At 48.5% G+C, this 23,646-nt stretch overlaps 1 protein-coding gene across 2 annotated transcripts in view; it reads left to right on the forward strand.

Annotated features, from left to right (window-relative positions):
* ZNF512B (zinc finger protein 512B) overlaps window positions 1-23,646 on the forward strand; it is a 1,156,964-nt gene that overhangs the window by 509,725 nt on the left and 623,593 nt on the right. For both annotated transcript variants that reach the window (XM_069650846.1, XM_069650847.1), the window contains exon 4: window positions 2,533-2,612. In XM_069650846.1, the coding sequence (XP_069506947.1) occupies window positions 2,533-2,612 (80 nt within the window). The remainder of the gene's footprint in view (window positions 1-2,532; window positions 2,613-23,646) is intronic.

The following is a 23,646-nucleotide window of genomic DNA, read 5'->3' on the forward strand; positions in this document are numbered from 1 at the left end:
GGAAGGGTGTTGGACTGTTTAGTCCCATTCCACATCCATAGTACCAGAGAGTCTAGGTGTGGAGCATGAGTAAAACCAATAGTTGTCCCTGATTGGACAACTACTGGCTGTTTGAATGGTGCAGATCCTTACCATGGGTTGGCCTGGACTTTATTCCAGCCAGAACTTTGGATAATAAGCGTCCTTCAGCTGTTTCCTGAGATCAGCATTGGAGCCGCAAATCCCTCAGACTAACAGCTGACTGAAGATTTGGAGAAGACTCTTGAAGAGGCCTGGCATCCCTTCCTGCCTCTGAACCGGTCAAGCCCTGTTGGGACTACCTGATCTCTGAAGACTGTGAGCCCTTGCCTAGTGTGACCAACTAGTCTTGATGCTTGAACGAGGATTCAGCCGTCCTGAGCCTTTGGAAGTTTCCCTGGACTAACCAGCTCTCTCATGGGCTACCTCGCCAGAACCGTTGCCGTTCCACAGTTGCACCCGGAACTTTGGTGGTTGCCAGCTTGTGGTACAAGTCACATCAAGGGATCCTGTCCTAGAGAAGCTTCTACAACCGCGACTGGAAGGACGCCTGACGTTGCTGGTGTGCAGAGACCGTTACTGGAACTCACCTTCCCCCATCTTTCGAAGTGTCCTGAAGAGGCCTGCATCATTGAGTCTTGCATATCCTCATCGCTAGGGGGTGCAGCTTGCTGCTGTACCTGACCAGATGAATCCTTGAACCCGCAGCTCCTTGGCACCTCTCACTGGAACCAACGGCAGGAAATCTACCTCCAGTGACCCCCAGTCGACCCATCAAGTTATGTGGGAAAATCTGTGTCAGGAGGAGCAGTGGGGGCCTGGGTGTGTAAGTAAATACAGTATATCTGTTAGCTGTCTTCCCTCCATAGGATAACATTGGGAACAAGGTTTTTGTCTTCTAACCTTCCATTCCACTGCCTTTTGGTTGTCAAACCTGGATAGTATTTTCTGAAGATAAAAGCACAATTACTTAGTAACATTATTGAATATCTTCTTTGAACTATCACCAGAACAAGAACATTCTAACTCATCTGCAAAGATTAATTCTTTGGAGAAGCATTGTGGTTCCTGTGACTTTCTGGGCACAAGGCCTCATGTTTCTTAGGGATTGGACTGATTAAGTTGGTGAAATCACTTGTGAACTAGTTCCATCATCTACTGCATTAATTTACTTACCACCTGTGTTGACTAAGTCATTTGAATGCATTTATAAACCTATAGTGAATGTATACACCACCTGCTAGTTTTATTTTTGAGTGTGTGTAGAAGGCCTAGAATTAATAACTGTATTTCTATACATACCTGTCTAAATTGAATTATTGTGCATTATATTGTGTGGACCCAATGGGGGCCCCTGACCCCACTCATACGCTCCGGAGAATAGTCTTGAATGCTCTCACGTTTACCTTGAATGGGTTTTGGCTAACTGCAAAGTTCCCTGTTTACTATAACAAAGGTGGCCTCCTAAAATCTTTCCACCATGCCTGATTCTAGAAATCCATCTTTACAGGTTTCATTGGCAGATAGCCCCTCAGTGGCACTCTTGTTTTAGAAATTGTGTTCCATACCTAAACTTGGTTTACTTGAATAAAAGGATACATGTGTGACCATATATGATCTTGTCTGCTATGTGCTCAGGAAGCCGGGGCAGGGGGAACGAAGACCAGATTTAGCCACAATGCCGATAGGGAGTATGGAATCGGGGGTGAATTCTCATCCTGTGCATTTACCCTGCAAGAAGCCCAAGAGTCTTTGAATGTGGGGACACCCAATGATAGGCTGACCTTCAAATATTTGAAAGGATGTATAATTGTGATTAGGAGTGGAGTCGGCATTCAGCTGCCAGTATCCCTTTAAGATTGGACGCCTTATTTATATTTTACTTCATCAATTTCTGGGGGGAGTCCCAAAGCTGCTGAAGTAGCTAGTCATACAAATAATTGTTCCCAATATATCCTTCCCTAGAGTTCAGGCAATTATCTCATTTGTTCTCCCACTTTCAGCTGGTGCAGAACTCTGCAGCCTACCTCCTGCTTCATCTGAGGACATATTCCCAGATTTTCAATAAACTGCTCCCTGTATAGAGTTGGCTTGAGCATTCAAACTGATTCTTTAAATCCCTCTACATGGTCCACCAGGCACTGCATGATCAGGGATAGCACCTCCTCTTTGACACATTTCAGTCCTCTATGCCTGGACATAACATATAATCCTTGGCAACTCAGAGCCTTAAGATCCCTGGAACATGGAAAAGTAGAATGGGAGATAGTGCCTTGTCAGTGCTAGCAACTCAGATCTGGAATTAACTCCCACTTGATGTTAGGACAATATCAGAGCATGGTAGTTTAAGAAACTTCTAAAAACACCATGTTTGAAGATAAGAATGTGTGATGCTGAGTTGGGGGTAAGAGATGCTCCTTAAAAATCTTAGAGTGCAACAAAGAGCATTTCATAGAGCCTCTGTGAAGCTTGCTTCTTTTTCTTTTTTTTTAAAGTTTTGTTTTTGTTTTTCAGGACTTTCAGCTTGTGAAAAAACTGAAGGAAAAAGGAAAGGACGGCCAAACGCGAATAATCCGCATCTGCAAGCCATCCCGGTAATGAGGGTTCATTCTATTTCTTTCTCCCTCTTTTTCTGTGAACTTAATCTCTTTCTCTAATCCTCTGCATGCTGGTCGATTTATCTAACAGTGTGTAGCCTCTGTCCCTCTTGCCCCGCATCGCCTTAGTTTTATTCTCTTCTCCTTCCCACCTGATTGCTTCCTTCTCTTGCTGCTGTTCTATTCTCTAACCGTCTTCATAACCCTTCTTTCCCTTACTTATTTCTAATTCCTCCCAAGTACAAGCAATGTCCTTCTTTCTAACACACATTCCCTGAAAGTAGATCATTGGAGTAAAATCTCTAATGCATATGTTGGGCATTTAGATAAGATATTTAAAGGTTGACTTCATACAGACCTAAAATGTGTGGGCAGCAATGCCATGGCAAGGCGTCAACCATATTACAGAAGTTATGGAGTGAAAGCACAATGTTTAAAAAGCAGCTAATAGTGCACAGGAAGGAATTTCTATGTAATAGCACTTCTGTTTTAATCCTTTCGAAATGAGGGGCTGCAAAGTAAGTAGAACAGCACCTGTGGGGTGGAGGGTGGAGGGTCATCGGCCAAAGTAATTATGTTTAAAGGAAGCCTTTGGTGCATTAACGGTTTACTTGTGGTACAATGTGCTGGGCATCACATCCTCATCAGCACCTTTTGATACATGTGTAGCATGTTAAATCACAATAAAGTGGCAATTTCTGGGTGTAATATTTTTACAATACAAGAGAAGACCTCCCTCCCTTCCCCCAGAACTGTTCTGTGCCAGTTCAACCTTTTAAAATCTCTTTGAAATAAAACTCTAGTCTAAACACATTGATGCAACTCCTGCTTGGCTCTATATTGGCAGTTGCCGCTTCTCTGAAGGGGATCCGGGGTATCTGCCAATGCTATATAACCCTGGGGTTTCTCTTTGAAGCATCCGGGTCATTGACGTATTCTGACATGCCATTGGTGCCTAGACGAGCCCATGTGCTTCCTTCTGCAGTGGTTCACTTTACTCTTCCATAGGTGACCTTAAGGTTCAATGTACACGGGCTAACACTAGCAATCTGTGTCGAGATTCCACACGGATTATGTACCAGGGTCATCAGAGGGTTTTAAGGAGATTTTTACGCAATTCTCTGGTGAGGGTTGTGCGGCCATCTAACCCTAATAATGAAATAACAGTTTCAGTCAAAAGGGAACTCTCTAAAGGTAGTGGGGTTGCACATGTTTTTAATGAGGTCACTGTGGCGTTGGCCCTTTAAGGGTACGCACGCGACGGGGTGACGTTCACTCCGTCGCGTGCGCTGTTAAATAAACAGGGCGTTCCCGGTGACATCACATTCACCGGGGAGCCCACACTGGTAACAACGCTGTCTCCGTGTCTCTGTGTCACGGGGGGGTGAGGGGCTCACGGACGGCGGCATCCGGAGACCGCCAACAGTGGCGACGAGTGCCGGGATCACTCCCTGGAACAGGCGGAGCAATCAGCTGGGAGCGTAGATGATCCGATGTGAGCGCTCCAGCGATTTCTGACCGCGGAGAAGGGAGAGATACACGCGGCCGGCGGCCATTTTGATGAATAGGCCTCGGAGACTCACGGCTTCATAACGGAGCGCCGGTGAGCCATCCGGACATAATTTTTGGATACTTCAGCGGCGGATAGTCGCTGGAGACAACACGTGTCAATTTCGGAATGATTCATCGACATTTACACTGTTTTTCACCGAGTAGATGGGCAAGACTCTATGGTAAGCCTGCTGAAGGAGCCTTTCCCCCTGCTCAATTTTTGGACACCTCAGTGTCTGCATGCTGGCTGGAGCAATACATCTGCGAGGAGTGCGCCTGGTGAGAGGCAGAAGTCAACCATCTATAGAGGCTGACTGCTGGTGGTGAGTTGCGGCCCCATCACTTAGATCTTCTGGGGTGCCTGTGCGCTTTCCACCATGAGTCAAGCTGCTGCTGCTGCTGCTGCTGCGCCTCCGCCTGCTCCCCTGCTGAAACCACCTGGGTCCCTACAGCCAATGCCTGAGTTTGATACCTCGGGTTCTCCATCAAGCCTGGGACAGAGGTGGAAGATGTGGATGGATAGGCTGGAGATGTACTTCAGGGCCACTATGGAGACAAGCGACGACAGCAAGCTGGCCACTCTTCTGTACTCTGCTGGCCCAGCAGTGCACGAGATATTTCTGTCCCTTCAGCCGGCAGATGGGTCGTTTGCGGCGGCAAAGGATGCACTCCATAATCATTTTCTGCCAATGGCCAATGCAGATTATGAACGTTTTCTCATGGGAACGGCCCGACAGAAGGATGACGAGACTCTGGATGTGTTCTATGGACGGCTGCGGAGACTGGCGGCGCCATGTGCGTGGAATGACCCTGAAGTTATGATTCGCAACCAACTCATTCAGGGGTGTGTCTCTGGGAAACTGAGGTGCCAGATTTTGCGCGAGCCTGGCATCACCCTTCCTCGCATCCTAGAACTGGGAAGGTGCCACGAAGTGTCGGAGTTGCGGGCGACCAGAATGGAAGCTTGTGCCCGCCCAGGCAAGGTGGAGGAAATCTGCGCGGTCGGAAGAGGCCGTGGAGCGAGGCGCCCCATGAACATTCAGATCCCGCGCCCGCCTGGGACGACTTCCTCGTGCCCAAAGTGTGGGTACGATCTCCCACACCCAGCTGAGTGCCCCGCGACTGGGGTTAAGTGCGGTAGGTGTGGAGGCGCGGACCATTTTGCCAGAATGTGCAGATCTGCAGCTCCCAAGGTAGTGCCAAGAGGACCTGTCCGAGCCGGTTTCTTCCGACCCCAAAGGGCGTCCAACGTGGACCAGGGTGATGAAGAGGCCCCTCAGGAAGGGGAGGAGGAAGAAGAGGATGAGGAAAACGTCTTCTTCGTGTCCAGTGTGAGCATGCTGAAATCCCGCTCTAAGAGACAGCCCAGGTGCAACGTGTTGGTCAATGGAGACTCTGTACCGATGCTAGTGGACACCGGTGCGTCCATGAATGTGATGGCCAGACAGCACTATAATACCATGCAGGCCCGGCCCACGCTGACCGCACCGAGAGCACGCATATTCGCTTTCGGCGGCGATCAGCCCCTTCCTCTGGATGGCGTGTTCGTGGCTGATGTCCAATATGGTGACTCACACATCCGGGCCAGATTCTATGTCACACCGGTGAGCGACAACACCCTGCTTTGCTGTGCTGAGGCGCTGGGCATCGTCACATTCGCATACTCAGTGTACTTAGACGACATTCAGGTGCTCTTGGCCAAACACAGCTCCCTGTTTGAAGGCATTGGACAGTTGGTGGGTGAGCCAGTCCGGCTCCACATCGATGAGTCGATCCAACCAGTGGCGCTGAAGCACCGGCGAGTTCCTTTTCATCTCAGGGATCTGGTAGATCGAGAACTGGACAATCTGGTGGGGCTGGACATCATTGAAAAGGTTGAGGGCCCCACCCCGTGGGTGTCGCCCATTGTCATTGCGCGCAAGCCGAAACAGCCGGACGCGGTGAGGATCTGCGTGGACATGCGACTCCCCAACAAGGCCATAAAGAGGGAGCGACATTTGACCCCTACCATCGATGACATCATAGCCGAACTGCAAGGGGCGAGGTTCTTTTCCAAACTGGACCTGAGAGCAGGCTATCATCAGGTGGTCCTGCACCCCGGGTCCCGCTACATCACAACCTTTACCACTCATCGAGGCCTTTACCGCTACAAGAGGTTGAGTTTTGGGGTGTCTTCTGCGGCGGAGGTTTTCCAAAACATCATAAGAGGGGCACTAGCGGACCTGGATGGAGTCCTCAATATTAGCGACGACATCTTGGTGTATGCCAGGTCTGAGACGGAGCATCTGGCACGCCTGGCCAAGACCTTTGAGCGCCTGTGTTCCCTGGGACTCACCCTGCACAAGGACAAGTGTGAATTTCTGAAAACAAGATAGAATTCTTTGGGTTCGTGTTTAAGGCGGATGGGGTGTCGCCGGACCCCCGCAAAGTGAGGGACATAAAGGAGGCGCGTCCGCCTGAGAATGTTGCAGAGGTGAGGAGCTTCTTGGGCATGGTCACTTACTGTGGCCGTTTCATCAGGAACCTGGCGTCCCGCTCAGAGCCGTTGAGATCGCTCACAAAGAAGGACACCACCTGGCACTGGGGGCCCCTTGAGCAGGCGGCATTCAACGACATCAGAGGCGCCTTGGCGGCGGACGACACCATGGCGTTCTTCGATCCGAGTCTGCGGACAGAGATCGTGGTGGACGCCAGCCCATATGGACTGGGGGCAGTGCTTACACAAGTGGGGAATGACCAAGAAGTCCGACCCATAGCATACGCCAGTAAGGCGCTCTCCGACACCGAGCAAAGGTACTCCCAGATCGAGAGGGAAGCCCTGGCGGTGCTGTGGGGTTGCAGACATTTTCGCCTCTACATTCTGGGGCGCCCCGTGACTGTGGTCACGGACCACAAGCCGTTGCTGCCGATCATGGCGGGCTCATCATCCCGTCCACCAGTGAGAATAGAGCGCTGGATGCTCGCCCTGCTCGAGTATGGAGTGTCGTTAACATATCGTCCAGGGGCTAACAACGCGGCAGATTACCTATCTCGTCACCCAAGAAGGGACTCGCAGGAGTCTGCATCAGCGGAAGAGGCCGATGAACATGTCCGTCTGGTAGTGGAGACGGCCACCCCAAACTCCATGCAGGTGGAAGAACTCGAGGTTGCGTCCAAAGGCGACGAATGTTTCGCCATCCTGAAGGAAGCCATGTAGAAGGGTACCTGGAAGACGGTACTGGAGGCCGTGGAACGCAGGACATGTGAAGCCAGAGTGGCCCTTGAGCAGTTATGGAGAGTGAGAGAAGAACTGACATTCTCAGAGTCGGGGCTGCTACTGAGGGGTGAGAGGATCGTGGTGCCCCAGGCCAAAGTGTCACAGGTCATCGCGTTGGCGCACCAGGGTCACCAAGGGGCGCCCAAAACCAAAGCTCGCCTCCGCCAGAAGGTGTGGTTCCCGGAACTCGAGCGGAAGGTGGAAACATTTGTGGCGTCGTGCGTGTGGTGCCAGGCTGCGGCACCGGCCCAGCGGGAACCATCTATTGAAGCGATGCCCAGAGGGACCCGGCCATGGGAAGTGGTGCACGCAGACTCCGGGTCCACGTCGAGAGGCACTCACTTCCTAGTTGTGGTGGACGAGTGGTCTCGATACCCGGAGGTCGAGTTCATAGAGTCTGTCGCATTTGAGAACGTGGTGGTGGCGCTGGAGAAGATTTTCGCCACCCATGGCCTGCCCTCTGTGCTATGCTCCGACAACGGGGCACCGTTCCAAGGCGAGAGTTTTGCCGAGCTCATGAAGGAGTATGGCATTCAACACCGGCGGGTAACCCCACTGTGGCCCCGGGCCAACGGGGAGGCAGAGCGCATGATGCGCACCCTCAACAAAGTGTTTCGGATTGCCCATGGAAAGGGCGAGTGTTTGCAGAGGGCCCTGTACGTCTTCCTGCGGGGTTATCGGACCACACCTCACTCATCAACGGGTGTGGCCCCGGCGGAGGCTCTCTTTCAGAGATGTCCGAGAGACGTGATACCGGAGGTTGGGGACAGGGACCCTGCCGTCATTGACAATGAACAGGTCGAGGAGGACAGACGAGTCACGACGCAGATGGAAAACATCCGGAGGGGCCTAAGGCCCCCACACATCGCGCTGGGAGACGAGGTGTTGGTGAGGAATCGTCACCCACATGGAAAGTTGTCCCTCACGTATGAACCCGCTCCTTTAGATGTTGTGGCGGTCAAGGGTTCTATGGTAACAGCTTCTGATGGGACGTCGTCTGTAACAAGGAATGCTTCATTCTTCAGGAGAATCGGCGACCAGAGAGTGGACAGCCCCGACAACCGAGAGGGTGAGGGTGCCTTGGATGAAGGTGGGGGTGACAGCCCTGCCGCGGACTCTCCGGCTCGAGGCAGACCCGGCCAAGAGACACCGGCCAGGGACGGTGGCAGGAGGTACCCCCTGAGAACAGGGCGTGGGAAACCTGCCCGTCTTACAGACTATGTGACGGACTGAGCTCAGGAGGCTGACCGGGGGCTAATGGTCAGGCCGTGACAGGTACCCGCGGGGGATCCAGGGTGGCTGTGAATAAATGGGGGTTTTGGAATTGACCGAGTTGTGTGCTTTATAAACGTGTGATAGTTAGTCCCTCCTGTTTCCAATTTGTTGTTATGGAAAAGGAGGAGTGTGGCGTTGGCCCTTTAAGGGTACGCACGCGACGGGGTGACGTTCACTCCGTCGCGTGCGCTGTTAAATAAACAGGGCGTTCCCGGTGACATCACATTCACCGGGGAGCCCACACTGGTAACAACGCTGTCTCCGTGTCTCTGTGTCACGGGGGGTGGGGGGCTCACGGACGGCGGCATCCGGAGACCGCCAACAGTCACTTTCCTTGTTTGCACATTACTTGTGCATTATTCCCCGCAGTTGTTTCAGTCATTCTAAAAAAAGAAAAAAAAAATGTATGAGTATTTATTTTAGGGAGGGACACGCGGGTGTCCCTCCCAGACCCTCCATCTAACCTACCCTCCACTACCTCACTCTGCCACCCACCACCTCTTTCCCCAAACATACAACATATAAAAAAAATCGAACTCGGCCTGGGGAAAAATGCACGAGTAATGTGCCAACGAGGAAACTGCCTCATTAAAAACATGGCTTACTGATAGTAGAAATGGCAGCGCAGTTAGGGTGAACTCAAGAGATGAAGGAAAGCTAGGAGTCAAGTAAGTTAGTCCATACCGTTAACCAATGAACCCCCCCTCCCCAACAATGGTATGCTGAAAAAATACACCCTATTAAAGCCACATACATAGATTGTATCAGGGTAAAATAAGTACTTTAGTTACACATAGCACATGATAGAATCAGTGTATGTATTAAAAACAGCAGAGGTCAGTTTAAAGACCTAATTCACTCCTATCACTAACATGCGACTCCACTTTCTAGTGGTAGGAACTGCACATATAGACACAAAAAAAGGGGGGGCAGATCCACATGGATTATTCGAGAGAGGACCTGAATAAGTGGGATCACAACAAGAGCAGAAAAGGAGGCGGTCCTGCAAATATATGCACGTAATGCAACAAGACAAATAAACGCCATTCAACACAAAAATAATACAAGCATTTGTTCAAGCATTCAATTTAAAAATCATTCATAACTAATGAATAAAACAAAAAACAAAAGCTAAATGACCAAACATAGGTTCAACGAAACTTCAACATAGGGCAACTTACCATGGGAAGATCAGTGGCAACACAAACGTGCACTGCCCAGGAGTGTTGATCACCACCACCACCACCACCACAGGGAAAGTGATAAAAACAGTGAAGAGAGTGCAAAGAACAATGTAAAAGGGATACTACAAGAATATACACCTCAAGCCGCACTTGTGTGTTGGCTCGGAGCACAATGGTGTTTCAATTTAATGAACCGACGCTATAGTCAAAACGATGAAAGGAGCTGCTTATCCTGTATGCATCCTAGGCAAAGCATCAGCATAAGCATTAAACTGCCAACTCGAGTTTTGGCTACATAAGGCTTGGGTGAGTTCAGGGGCCACGCCTTCGTCAGGGCAAGCATGGATACGGGCAAAATATGGACAGGCTTATTTCTGATACGGTTCTATGTTCCTTCATTGACAGTCTTTTTTTTGATGATTTTTTTTCTGAATTTGTTTTCCAAAAAGGCTCATCGAGATGGATTTATTTTTGTGGGTGCCCCCCAACCTTCTCGCGTATTAACTGTACACTATTTCCTACCCCCAAACCCCATTTACGCTTGCCCACACCCCCATATACCCTTCCCCACCCCCCCCCTAGACTTTTTGATGATTTTAAAAAAATTACGGGAAAACAATCGAGAAAATTACGGTCGGTGAATACATTTTATACCTTGCATACACGTGCATTAGAACCATATTAGCTAGATGTTAAATGGTTTAAAGAACCATACTCAATGCCTCACTGCAAAGAATGAAACAGTAACCTGAATACAAAAGTCAGGTGCGTTGTGCGTCAAGGGGTAAGGAATGAATTTTGATATCACACGGGCCAAGGCTGCCCGTCCGCCTTACGCAACTGAAAAAAAGGAGAATGAGCGGTCACGCGCATTCACAGTAATGTGGCAACTGTACATGCGAACGCACGCAGGCCTCACGGCTTGTAACCGTGCATTCTTAAAAGTGTTGACTTGCGTTGTTCAAGAGAAAAGAGTCAATCCCATTGTTCAAACATCAGCAAGGAAGAAACACACCTCCCCAATGACCTGCATGTAAAGCAAGTGTAGTGTTGCGAGCCTCACGTTGTCACATGGCACGCACATTGTCACGTTGTACTCAACCTTATGCTTTATACACGGGTCAGTGGGGAGGGATTTTTCTTCCTTGCCGATGTTTTAACCATGGGGTTGACTCTTTTCTCTTGGAAATACGTAATTCAGCACTTGTGTTCATTCATCGTGTTTCATTAAGTGTATATATTTGCAGGACCTGCCTCCTTTTCTAGTTTCCCATATATACTTTAGGAAGCAAGGTAAAGACCAGGGATCCTTAGACGCAGTAAAACATTGCTTTCACTTGCTCATTATCATAACCCAAGGTGCCACACAAACAATTGCAATAATCCTAACCCTGTAGCACATACTAACATGATTGGTAGAAATGCACAGTATACAATAGGTACTGTAAGGAACTCATGGTGGCAAAAATAAAGACAGGCACAAGTGATCACAGTTCAAGGGTGTTTATTAAACTGTAAATGCAGGGTGGAAAAAATGCATAAGCTAAACCTAAATCTAAGATGGGAGCAAGTGTCGACAATCAAAAGAAAATAAGGCAGTTCTAGTGGCATTGTGTCAAAATAGAAGGGCCTATACTAAGACAAACCTATTGCCAATTCTTACGCTAAATACAAAAGAAGTGTGGGATAGGGTTTCAAATAAAGAAAGAAGGTGTTAGGTAAGAAATGGTGCTGTCAAGCTGTGTGAGACTACACAACACTTATCTGCTTGGTATTAGGTAACCCACCTTTTGGTATAGATCTGCACTAGACAAGTTGGTAGTGTGACTGAGCAGCTAGGCCTATCTCAAGAGAGGTCAGTGTGAGCTGTACAAATGAAATCCGTCAATACAAGTAACTCTTACACTCAAGGTTTTAGTTATAAATAGTTATTCATTCATTTAATATCAGTTTTAGTAAAGCATTCTTTAAAAAGGCAAATGTTTGTAACAGTCAAACTTTGCAATTACTTTTTCAAAATCAATAAAGCTGGTGAATACTCTTTAGCGATGCCAATACTTTTCTCCTACACCCTGAAGTGACTTCAATAACAAGGATAGAATTGCATTAATATATCACACCAATATACTTTTTAGATTCAGAGTTTCAGGTAGGAAGGGTTAAAGGGAAATAGAAAGGTTAGAACGTTTACTTATAATGTCTGGACAATTGGAATCCTCCAATGAAATCTAGGTAAGCCTTTACCAGCAGAAAAAGTTTTCAACACATTTCAACATATGAGGGACAAGCAATGCCAACGTCAATGGATTCAGAAAGGTGTCTTTAAGGAGCCAGGACAGCCAAAGTCATTTGGAGAAAGTCAATAGTTCAGATGCACTTCTTGAACGAAAATTCTTTCACAAAGTCAGATAATTCAGAAAATCACTGTAGGAACACAGCTGATAAGTCTGTGCAAAGGGGAGTTGAAATCAACTCAGAAAGTTGAGCAAGTGCAAATCTTAACACGGCAAATGGCAAGAAGGTAAGTACCCCAAGCCCAAACAGTACCTTTGGTTAGAAGAGAAGTGGTCCAGCTGGATTCCGTCTTGCTACAGCCAAGCAGACCCTGGTTCCTTAGCCTCAGTCATGGGGACAAGAGGGAGGACGTCTGGAGGGGTCCTGCGGCGGTACTCAGGGAAGGTCGTCGGCAGCTACGGGCTCTCTTCGATTCAGTGGTACTTTGTGTTTTCAGCACTTCGCAAACAGCACTGAAGCAGAACAAATCTCTGGTTGGACTTTCCTTGCTCGCTTGGTCCAGGACTCTGGTGAGGGACTCTGATGAGGGATGTCCTGCTTCTGGGGTGTCCTTAGGAGGCTCCTGGAGCTTTTAGCCAGATTTGTTCCACAGCAGAGGTTGCACTCTGTTATGGACACTTGACCCCTGGCATTGAGCTTCTGCAACAACGGAGAGGCACAGCAAGTCAGGAATTGTGCCAAAGTGGAGTTCATCTCAGGGTTAGTTGGTCCAACTAACCCAAAGGAAGAAGTTGTCCCTTCCGGAGCTTCTCTGTCGATTCGAAAAAAGGAGGTCAGCACAGCAGTAGGGCTTCATCGGTTCTTCAAAGTCCAGGAGTTTGCAGCAAGCTTTTGCTCACGGTTTCTTCGACGGATGTTTCTTCCAGTGGTCGACTCTGCCTCTAGTCCCAAATGGCCAATCAGGACTGTTTTTGTTCAAGCACACCTAGAGACAAAGGACAGGGGAGTTTCTGGACCCTCCCTCACTTCTTGCCCTTCCAGACACACTGGAGCCAGGGTCAGGCTTCAGGGCTCAATCCCACCAAAGGCAAAACACACAAAGGGCTCAAATCCATCTCAAGGCACAGAGTAAAAGCCAAGAAAGACCTCACAAACAGAAAATGGCAGGGCCCATTTTGACAAAATGCCCACCCATGGGTGCTGCACAGCAGCTGAGGGTTCAGCCTGCGGTAGAAAAGCACACTGATAGTAAAACGTAAACCACTGCCACCAGCCATTTAAAGTAGTGAGGGTGACAAAAAATGTTACATGAGAAAGTAGGAAAATGGGCTACTAAGTAACCCCCAGCATTCCATATAAGATGGTGTGTGCTGGACTTACAAAGAGAAAAGGTAAGTAAGATCAATTTCACCTTACTATTCTTGGGAACAGTAGCTCACCCAAGAAAAGGTATTTAAACCGTAAGAGAAATCCGTTTACCTGACATGTCCCAATACAAGGGTCCGGTATAGTCAGGCAATTGATCAGAATCACACACAACTGACAGCCCTTTCCCTTCCCCACATGGATAAAAGGTGCAGCAAGAGAGCACAGAACGAGCAAGGCAGACGGCACAAAATCACTTATGTCTGTCTTTACTTTTGCCACCATGAGTTCCTTACACCCCACGGGTACAGAGAAGACAGCAACCTACTCTAAGTAATTTAAGAGAAGGCCCACTTGGAGGGATCCAGTTTCAGGTTTGAAACCCAGGAGCCTCAGTGAGAAGAGATCCAGAATAGGGTTCCAGTCAATGTAAACCAGTGGAAGACCTGCTAGAACCATCTACCTTGGACAATGCCGACTGCTGGGTCATAGCCCACCAGCCCATGACCCAAGGTGCTCACTGTGACAGTTTCTGAAAAATTGGCCCAGGAAAGGCTGAAAAACCCAGTGTGTAAAGATTCTTCCTTTGCAGGATTAAAAGCTGTGGCACTTCAGATATTTCACACTATGACTCTCATTAGTCCTATCTTGCACCGTCAAGGATGAGGGATCATGCAAGTCGTGGTTCAAAATATTTGGAGTGCCATAAGGTGCAGACCCCTGAACTATGTCCTGAAATTCGCTTTGGAACTGTGATATTATTTTGTGATGAATATAGAAGTGTTGTGGCAAGCCAGACGAATGACTCTGACCAAAGGACATGTTTCTATATGGTTTTTATTTAAATTAAAAGAAAAGGCCTCACTAACCCTACTGCTGACAGGGAGCTCCCTTCCTAACCAAAACTAAACTAAGATGCTCGTCCACAGTCCAAAATCAAAAGCAGTCCTCAACCCAAATCTATCCACAAAACTGGCATTAACACTTAGCAAAATATAAAAGAAAATAGGTGTAGTGCCCTGTGCGCTTGCTTATCCCCAAAGGTGTGTCTGGTTATCCCAAGAATCCATGCTAGGACAGGATCCAATGGTTAGAAATACGTGACAGTTCTTCTCAAAGAAAACAGTTCTAGTCAGTGTTACAAAAGTACCTTAACATTTCCCAAAGTTCAACAATAAATAGTCTGAAGTTCCAGAAAAAGTAAAATGTCCATATCCCCCTAGGTTGAGGGATATTTCCCTCTTGAACACTTGTGTGGGGCTCTACCCACTTGGTTCAGATATTGGGTGCCTCTGTACTCCCCTTGTATCTATTTTTTGCTTTGTTTATTGGGCCCTTCTGCCTCCTTTGGGTTTCTCAGTTCCAATGACTCATAGTTTGCTGGGGTATCAGTAACTCCTCTCTTCTTGTGGCTGTTTTAGCTCTTGTGACTTCCTATGCCCCTTGTGGAGGCTTATCTTATTAAGGTTTTTCAGGCTCCAATAACCCTTCTCTTTCATTCAGTGTTCCTCTCCGGGCCTCTGTGACGCTGGTACAGGGTTAGGACAATCTTTCCTTTTTTCCAACTCGCTCTTTCCTCTCTCCAACTCCCTCTGATCTGCACAACCCGCTTACCTTCAGCGTTGCAGGGTCTGCTCCAGTAAGGGTGTGTCTCGTTGGCAGCGGTGGCCATCTCCATGACTTGCTGCTCTTCCTGTATCAGGTTCCAATGCTGATTCCTTCAGGAGCAGACCAGAGTCCTCCAGACCCCTTAGTCCGGTCCACCCAGCAGTCTTTTACTTACAGCTACTGAGCTGACCAGGTTCGGGGGAAAGGGGAAGTGGATACAATAACAAAAGATTTGGTCTCCCTCGAAAGCCTCCAGAACCTCCCAGTTTTCAGGAAACCTGCAATAGATACATCTAATGGTTAGACATTTTCAAACTCTCTGATAACTCGCTTAAATTAAACTCCCTTCTTCCCTAGATTACCCGATTACCTCCGCCCCAAGCTTGGAGGTAACTCTCAGTTGAAGAATGTTTATTGTTTAGACTCTGCTTGCTTGCTGAAGTTCTTTTATTTTAAGAAGCTTTACTAGAGTTTCCTTTTCTGTAGGCTTCAGCTTGTCTTTCACATTTCCTTTGTCACTTTACTTTAAACATGTGTTCCTACTTAGCTGACTATCTCCCTCACTGGTCACCTTAGAGTTGGTAGAGATCTTTCAATAATCTTATACACATCAGTGTCTGATCCATTTATCCCTTTCTACAAATTGACCTCCACTTACTTTCTCCTTCACACGAGAGAAATGAAATCCCCAGTTGTGCTGCGCATTTAGTTTTGTTTGCTTTTAACACTGTGCGTTTTCAAAACAAGCGCAATCTTTTTTTCAGTCTTGAAAATACGCAGACGCCGGAGATTCGACGCCTCTGCATCGCCCTTTCTTATCACATGCTACACAGCTTGTTAGGAATTTTCACCTGCTTCACTGCGGTCTTTCTTCAACTTAAGCAATGACGCTGAGAGGCTTCTTTAGGTCCGTTCCTCTATAGTGCCAGCAAACGAAAAGCTCAGCGCACTCGCAATTCAATTTGTAAACTATTTACAATAAGCATCCCGTCGCCCGCACATGGCTTCCTCTTCACAAAGGCCTCCATCAACCGCAGATGCTCACGCGCTCAATCTGCCTCGTGTTTCCTTTTGCTATTAACTTTTACAATTCAAGCTTGTCAAGAAAACATGAACTTCTCCATTTAACAGTCTTAGGATTCTTGTATACACTTCCGAATTAAGCAGTTCCTTATGAGCACACAGTGCAATTCCTATTCCATAACCTGCCATTCTAAACATTTCTTTTCTTTTTATAATTTCAAAATTCACTAATCTGAGTTTTCATTCACTGAATCTCACGGACAGTAGATTCCTTGTACCTGACTTCTACTAAACTTCAGTTGCTCCATACGTTCTCAGGAGCCTCAGGTAGCTGTGACCTTCCATGGGCTTGACTTGAACCTTTCCAGGGATTCCAAACTACCTCACAATGATCACTGGACCAATCATTGCTGTTCACCTAGGCCACCATCTTGTATTGGGCCATTTCCCGATGCCTGAACAGTATAGTTAAGGAAAAGAACAGACTACAGCCCACAGAAACCCAGAAGGCAAAAGATGAGGAACTTAGATTGTCCTTGTGCTACAACATTTGTCCCATGCCCTGAGCCCTCTTTAACTGAGATACTCAACGGGAACCTGATATCCTGACTGGACACAAGTGGACTTTGTAGTCCGCTCTTCTCTGCGTTCTCTCGCCTTTCTGCTCTCACATTGGGAGCGGAGGACTCACTCATGCCTCAGTTCTTGGATTCGGCGTCAGTTCATGGGCAACGGGCCCACCTTGTCCTCTGTGTGGACACGCCTCCAGGGAATCTTTGCTTTGGGTGGCCTTGGCTTCTAAGGCCCGTATAACTCTGTATCAGAACGTCGGCGTCTGCCTTCGGCGTTGGCCTCTCTTCGTGCCACAGCCGGCACTGCTGTTCAATGCAGCTCCGTCCCTTGCCGACGTCTTCACGTCAGAGGTTCACCTGTGTGTATCGTTTCTCTCATTGGTTCTCAGTCTGAAAGCGGAGGACCTAGTCCTCCCTTCGTCCCTAGATCCGGGCGACTGTTTGAGGGCTCTGGGTCCACCGTGTACTTTGTGTGGTCGCACCTCCAGGTACGGTTCACTTTGCACTGCCTCTGCTTCTCAGATCTTGCGCGTTGCTGTGCGAGGCGGACAGCGTTTCCTTCGGGTGTCCATTTCCTTCCAGCCTACAGCTGACTCTACGGTTCTGCGCAGCTCTGCCCCTCACCAATGTTCTCACATCAGAGTCATGCCTCAGCGTTGTTTCTCATACTCCACTCAATGTTCGTTAGCCCTTTATTCTTGCTCCTGTAACAAGAGGGGGCATATTGTTTACAACAGGTTGTCAACCATGTGGAAAGCTAAGCATTCATTTAATTAAGTCACACATAGATGGTCACTCCCATTGCGTTCCCGCTTTCCCAAGCCCTTAAGGAGGGTTTTGCTGAGTGGGGTTCCCTCCCTAGCTTCAAATGGGATGGCTCCCACTTTGCGAGAAGGGACAAATAACCTGGATTCGTCACACCTACTGTTGAATCCTGGCTCCTCTTTACTGTGGTGGCTACCACTCGGGGCATGACACTTCTCTGCCAGTCACACAGGTTATTTAAGGGTTTCTCTGGAATTCCCCCGCCCACTTGATAACAATAGGGAGAAGGTTTCCATGGTTTGTCCCACCACTGGAACCGGACCATGGTCTTGGTGTCTCCCGAGAAAGCCCCTGAGTAATCTGAAACATTCACTGATGGAACTGTGGACTGTCACTGCCCAGGATAAAATCTTCACGTAGGTTAGGGATGTACTACCTCCATACAAAAATCTTTATCTAACATAGTCACGGGTACCAGAGTTAGGGGATAACTCCTGGTATTACCACGTATACACTGGACTCAGGCCTCCAGATAAGGTGGGTACTATGCCTTTTTACACATGAAAATCTTGCAAATATGACAGCTTTATTATATTCCTGGGTACATTTACACACAGGTTTAGAGCAGAGGGCAGTGCAAAGGTCAGGTTACTTGATAGAAACTAGGAGGCTTCTTTTGATTTCATTCAAATGGATGTAATTGCAAGCCACCTCTGAAACAGAAAGTATTTCTCTGAAGCCTTTCAAAAAAAGAAACTGCACACTGATAAAAGGAATGGTTTCTTTACATTCAGCTTTAGAAGCGCTGCGCATAATTTCAGGATTGTATAATAAGATGGAAAACTAACTTGCAATTGAGAATTAATATTTTGTAACAAATTATGCAAGCTTCTGAAGCCTAATTACACCCAACGCCGTCTTACCAAGGAGCAACATACGGACACACTTGAAGGTAAAGGGTGTGGCAATATATTGTCTGACTGTTGGCCCCTAGGGCAATTATCGCAGGAAACAGGATCAACGGCGAGGCGAGACCTTTGAGGCCAGAGAGCGGCAGGAGGCTAGGTCTGGCCAAAATCAACAAAAGAAGCACCCTGAGCTGCACCGCAAGAAACTTATCAGAGCGAAGGTGGGTCGCGAAGGCAGCGTCAGACCTGGGCTGCTGGGCATCGACCTTTTAGGGGATCTCACCTAGTAGATCACACCTGGCGATACACGTACTATACCACAAGCCAGGGACCGAAGGAGAGGCCGACATACCCTGCGGAACCAGACCGGACACACAAGGCTGTGGGACTGGAAACAGGGGATGTCTCCCCCCAAAGGCAAACCAAAACTGGTTACGATGGACTCCTTCACAAAAGTCAGACCCCAAAGACAAACAAAACCAGATCTGGAGACATCGGAAGAGCCACCCCACCAAGAAGATGATCTCAAACACACACAAGTCCTACAAGCAATAGCGGCCCTCTGCACGTCAGTCGAAGGAAAGATCGAAGAAGTGAAATCGGACATACAGCTTATGCGTCAGGATGCCCGAAACCTAACGGAAAGGGTCACGACGGCAGAAACTACCCTACAAGACAACGTGGAGAACACCCAAGACCTAAAAATAAAAGTCCAAGATCTAGAACAGAAGGTGGCCAGGCTGGAGGCGCGCTCCGAGGATGCCGAGGGTCGAGCCCGCCGGAATAACATTCGCATACTGGGGGTCCCTGAGGACATGGAGGGCTCGGACCCGACGGAATTTATCGAAACACTGCTGCTACAGGAAATTGGACCAGGAAACCTCTCCCAAGGGTTCTCCGTAGAAAGAGCCCACAGATCCCTCCAGAAGCGCCCCCCCACCCGGCTCACATCCACGCCCAATCATTGCTAAAATTCTGAACTTCCGAGACCGGGAAATCATACTGCGGTATTCTAGAGAGGGTGGAGAGATCAAGAGAAATGATGCAGCAATAGTCATGTACCCGGACTACACCCCCACAGTGCAACGAGCAAGGAACTCTTTTATCCCAAAAAAAGCACGATTGCGAAAGCTCAACCTAAAATACATGTTGCTATACCCATCGCGCCTCAAAATTTTATATAAAGGAAGAGCGATATTCGTGGAGACGCCAGCCGCAGCAAATATGTGGCTCGAACACAATAACCTGGCTGAGGGCAAAGATGAACCACTACAGCCTGATCTGGGCTGACCACGCACCTGACATAGCAAGAAGAGAGCAGAGACCACCCCACATGAATGTATAAAGCAGACAATCGCACTACAGTTTGAGTCCTACTGAGATCTAAGCTAGATCGGACAGGAGCTCGGAGGAACATACGAAAGAAAGAAAAGCGACCCACCCCACCGAAAACTGTGCAGGCAATCCGCCTACACACTACCTGATCCGGAAGGCCAGGAGTGGCCTGGAAGGCTCGGGGCCCCCTGAGCGCTGCACGTTGAAGCAACTGCTAGGGACAGTTTGAGTTGTTTGGTTTGTTTTCCCCATGCACACAATGGGAGTTATCCAAGTTAAAAAGTCTCCAAGAGTAGCAACAGAAGATGCCGGAGAGGATGGGCAGGGAGGGGGAAAGCCGAAACTGGGCGAGCAAACGGAAGAAGTAGGTGATTGCATGACTGAAGCAGCGGATATCCTATTAACTCACCATGACGACTAGAATAAAAATATCTTGGAATGTAAGGGGCCTAGGAACTTATCCACGCCGGAACAGAATTAAGTCCTACTTGAACAGAAAAGGAGTGCAAATAGCACTGTTGCAAGAGACACATTGCACGGCGGACTCGCTGGCCAAATTATGCGAGCATTGGGGAGGACAAGGAATTGGAACCACTTACTCCAAATTTGCTAGAGGAGTATACACCTGGATCCACCCTCAACTCCCATTCCATTTAATTAAGTCGGAAGTTGACCCGGAGGGCAGGTTTGTGATAACGTGGGGCCGAATAGAACAGGAAGAGGTATGTATAGTGAACTCCTACCTTCCCAACACTAATATTCCGGCATATCTGAACTCAATGTATCCTCAACTTGCACCATTCATACACAGCATTTTTTTCTGGGGGGGGGACTTCAACTGTGTACGGGACCCCAAACTCGATAGGTCCCAGCCCCACCCGAAAGGTCCCTCAATAGCAACAGTGGCCCTGTCCTTATTAATAGACAGATTGGATCTGGCCGACACGTGGAGGGAAACAGCACCTGGACAGCCGGGGATACTCGTTCTTCTCCTCCCCACATGATCTCCATACGAGATTAGATTATCTCTTCGTAAGCAAAGAGCACCTATCACAAATAGACGGTGCAAAATTCCTAGAGAGAACCATCTCGGACCACTCACCACTCTTAATAGAGTGGAATCACGCTGGCCCTAGACCCCCTATCCGCATGTGGAGGATGCCGACAGACGCCCTGGGAGACCTAGCGTTCAGAGAAGAGCTGCATGATTTTATAGATAACTTTATAGAGGTGAACACCGGAAGTGTCAACCACTTGAGCACAGTGTGGGACGCCCTAAAGGTAACAACCAGGGGGGAAATCACAGCAAAAGCGGGAGGCATCAGAAAACAGCTCCAAGCCGAATTAGACCAGTGGGAACGAGAGATTGAGCAATCGGAGGCCGCCCCGGTGAACGCACACCAAAGAGAGGACACCCTCAAAACACTTAGAGCTAAATGCACATTGGCATGGGACAAACTAGCCACATTTGATTATACCACTAAGACTAACGGGGCACACACAGAAGCTGACAGGCCGAGCAGGTTGCTGGCCTGGCTGTGCAAGAAAGAACACCCACGGCACAATATTACCATGATACAGGATGAAGAGGGCAACAAATTCCAAACACAACAGGGTATAAATGACGCCTTCAGGCGCTATTATGAACACCTATACTCCCACACAGACCAAGTTCCCCGAGAACAGATCATAGATACCTTAGAGGAAATAGGTCTCCCCAGATTAACCCCGGAACAAATTGAGGCCCTAGAGGCAGACATCACAACCGACGATATAACAGAAGCGATCAAATCGCTGGCCACCTGCAAAACCCCTGGGAACGATGGGCTACCCGCCGAGTTTTATAAAGCATTTGAAATGTCCCTTACACCCTTATTACATGAGGTTTTTCGAGAAGCATATGAGAGAGGGAGGTTGCCTGACAGTATGAGAGAGACCCTTTTGATCCCGATCATCAAACCCAACAAACCCGCCGGCGATTGTGGCTCTTACCGCCCAATAGCCATGCTTAACTACAATGTGAAAATTCTGACGACGATACTAGCAAAGAGGCTGGCTAGAATCATAGAGGAGATCGTGCACATGGATCAGTGCGGCTTTATACCGAGCCGGAACACGGCCATGAACTTACGCAGACTGCAACAGGTTATAAACCAAACGCAGGCTATCGCGGAGCCATGTGCACTACTATCCATTGATGCCATTAAGGCATTTGATTCTATATATTGGGAGTGGCTCGTGGCGGTTCTGGAAGCTTTCGGCTTTGGCCCAGGGTTTATTAGGTGGGTCAGGATTCTTTATACGGAACCCAAGGCTAGAGTGAAAACCGGAAAATACATATCTGACGCCTGGGACATACGCAGGGGCACTAGGCAGGGATGCCCACTATCCCCCATGCTCGATGTACTAGGACTAGATGTAACGCTCACCTGATTCCCGCAGAGGCGCCGGTCTTGACTGGGTGAATGCCGTATCTTCAAAGGTGATGTGTAACACACGGTTGGCTCTTTGGGCTGGACCTCTGTGCACTGTATGTCTGACTCGAAGAGTAAGATGTCTTAGGTAAGTGAACGCCGAGCTCTCCATCTGCCTCGGGGCAGGGTGCCGTAACCAGTTTCTTCACTGGATAAGGGTGCAGGCCTCTTGACCTCAGAGGACTGCTGTCCGTCGTTAACTGCACGAACGGTAAGTTCTGGGCACTTCAAATGTCTTAAAAGTCTTTTGTAATGATATCTCTTGTTTTGCAGGGTTCCGGCGATGGCGGATGGCGGGCTGATGAGAGTTGAGGATCGAACCCGCGTGAGGAATAGAAGCGCCTGGAAGCACGTAAGTAAGCGCTTGTAGCCTGCTTCACGATGCGCACTAACTGTCCCTTTTATCTTGCAGGTACAAGTTCGGAGCTTTAGAGAAGCTGAAGGGTGCTGGAATACCCACTGGATTCGGCGTGGGAAGGAGTAGTGGAACGTGAGTAATAAAGTTGCCCAATGTCTTTAAACGCACCTTCTTTTGTCATTCAGATGCGGGATGCAGCGCCGAAGGCCTCCGGAGCGTGCGAAGAGCTGGTAAGCTTTTGTCTTTCAGATGCCGGAATGCAGTGCGAAGACCTCCGGAGCATGCGAAGAGTAGGTAAGCCTTTGTCTTTCAGATGCCGGAATGCAGCGCGAGGCGTTGGTGACAGCCGATGGACCAGGTAAGTGATGCGCTGCCACTTAAGACCGTAGTGCTAACCTGTTCTTTCTTTGTCTTTACAGGTGCTGCTGAAGACTGGATTCCAGGATGGTAAGCCTTTGTTCCCTTAGGCCCAGGATCAGAAGCAGAAGACACGATGAGCGTTCTGCTGCAGAGAATGCAGAATAACACAAAGCAAGATTCATCCATCGGGTGTGGTTTAAATAGCCTCCTGTAGTGCTTAGGTGTCTCCTTCCACAGCCACGCCTAGGTAAGAAAAGAGTTCCTGCTTTCCAGAAGAGTTCCAGTGTTCTGAACCTAGGGAGTGGCTCCTGCCCCACCCAACAGGAAAAGTAGTCCCAAACAGAAGAGGATCAGGGGTTCAACTGACAGGTAAGTAAGCAGCATGGTCTGCTGCAGGTAAGTCCACCCAAGCATTATGAGCCCGGCGCTTCCGCGCTGGGACTGGGCATCTTTATGAGCCTGGTGCCACTGGCGCCAGGACAGGGTCCAAAAGGTCCCAATTGGGACTGGCTGGCACTCGGAACCGGGGTTATGGGTCTGCTTCCAAGGGAGTCGGGCAAGTCCTGATCTTTTGGAAGCAGAGATCATGACACTAGAACCTATTGCCATCTATTTTCGGAAACAATTCTTTGATGCCGGGATACGCTTGGGGGGAGTGGATCACACCATCTCACTTTATGCAGACGACGTACTGCTGTATGTTAGGGACCCGCACAACAACGTGCCCATAATGCTGGACGTTTTAGACAACTTTGCAAAGTT

This window comes from Ambystoma mexicanum, chromosome 3p, assembly GCF_040938575.1.
Source record: "Ambystoma mexicanum isolate Mex_15411 chromosome 3p, UKY_AmexF1_1, whole genome shotgun sequence".
Taxonomy (NCBI): domain Eukaryota; kingdom Metazoa; phylum Chordata; class Amphibia; order Caudata; family Ambystomatidae; genus Ambystoma; species Ambystoma mexicanum.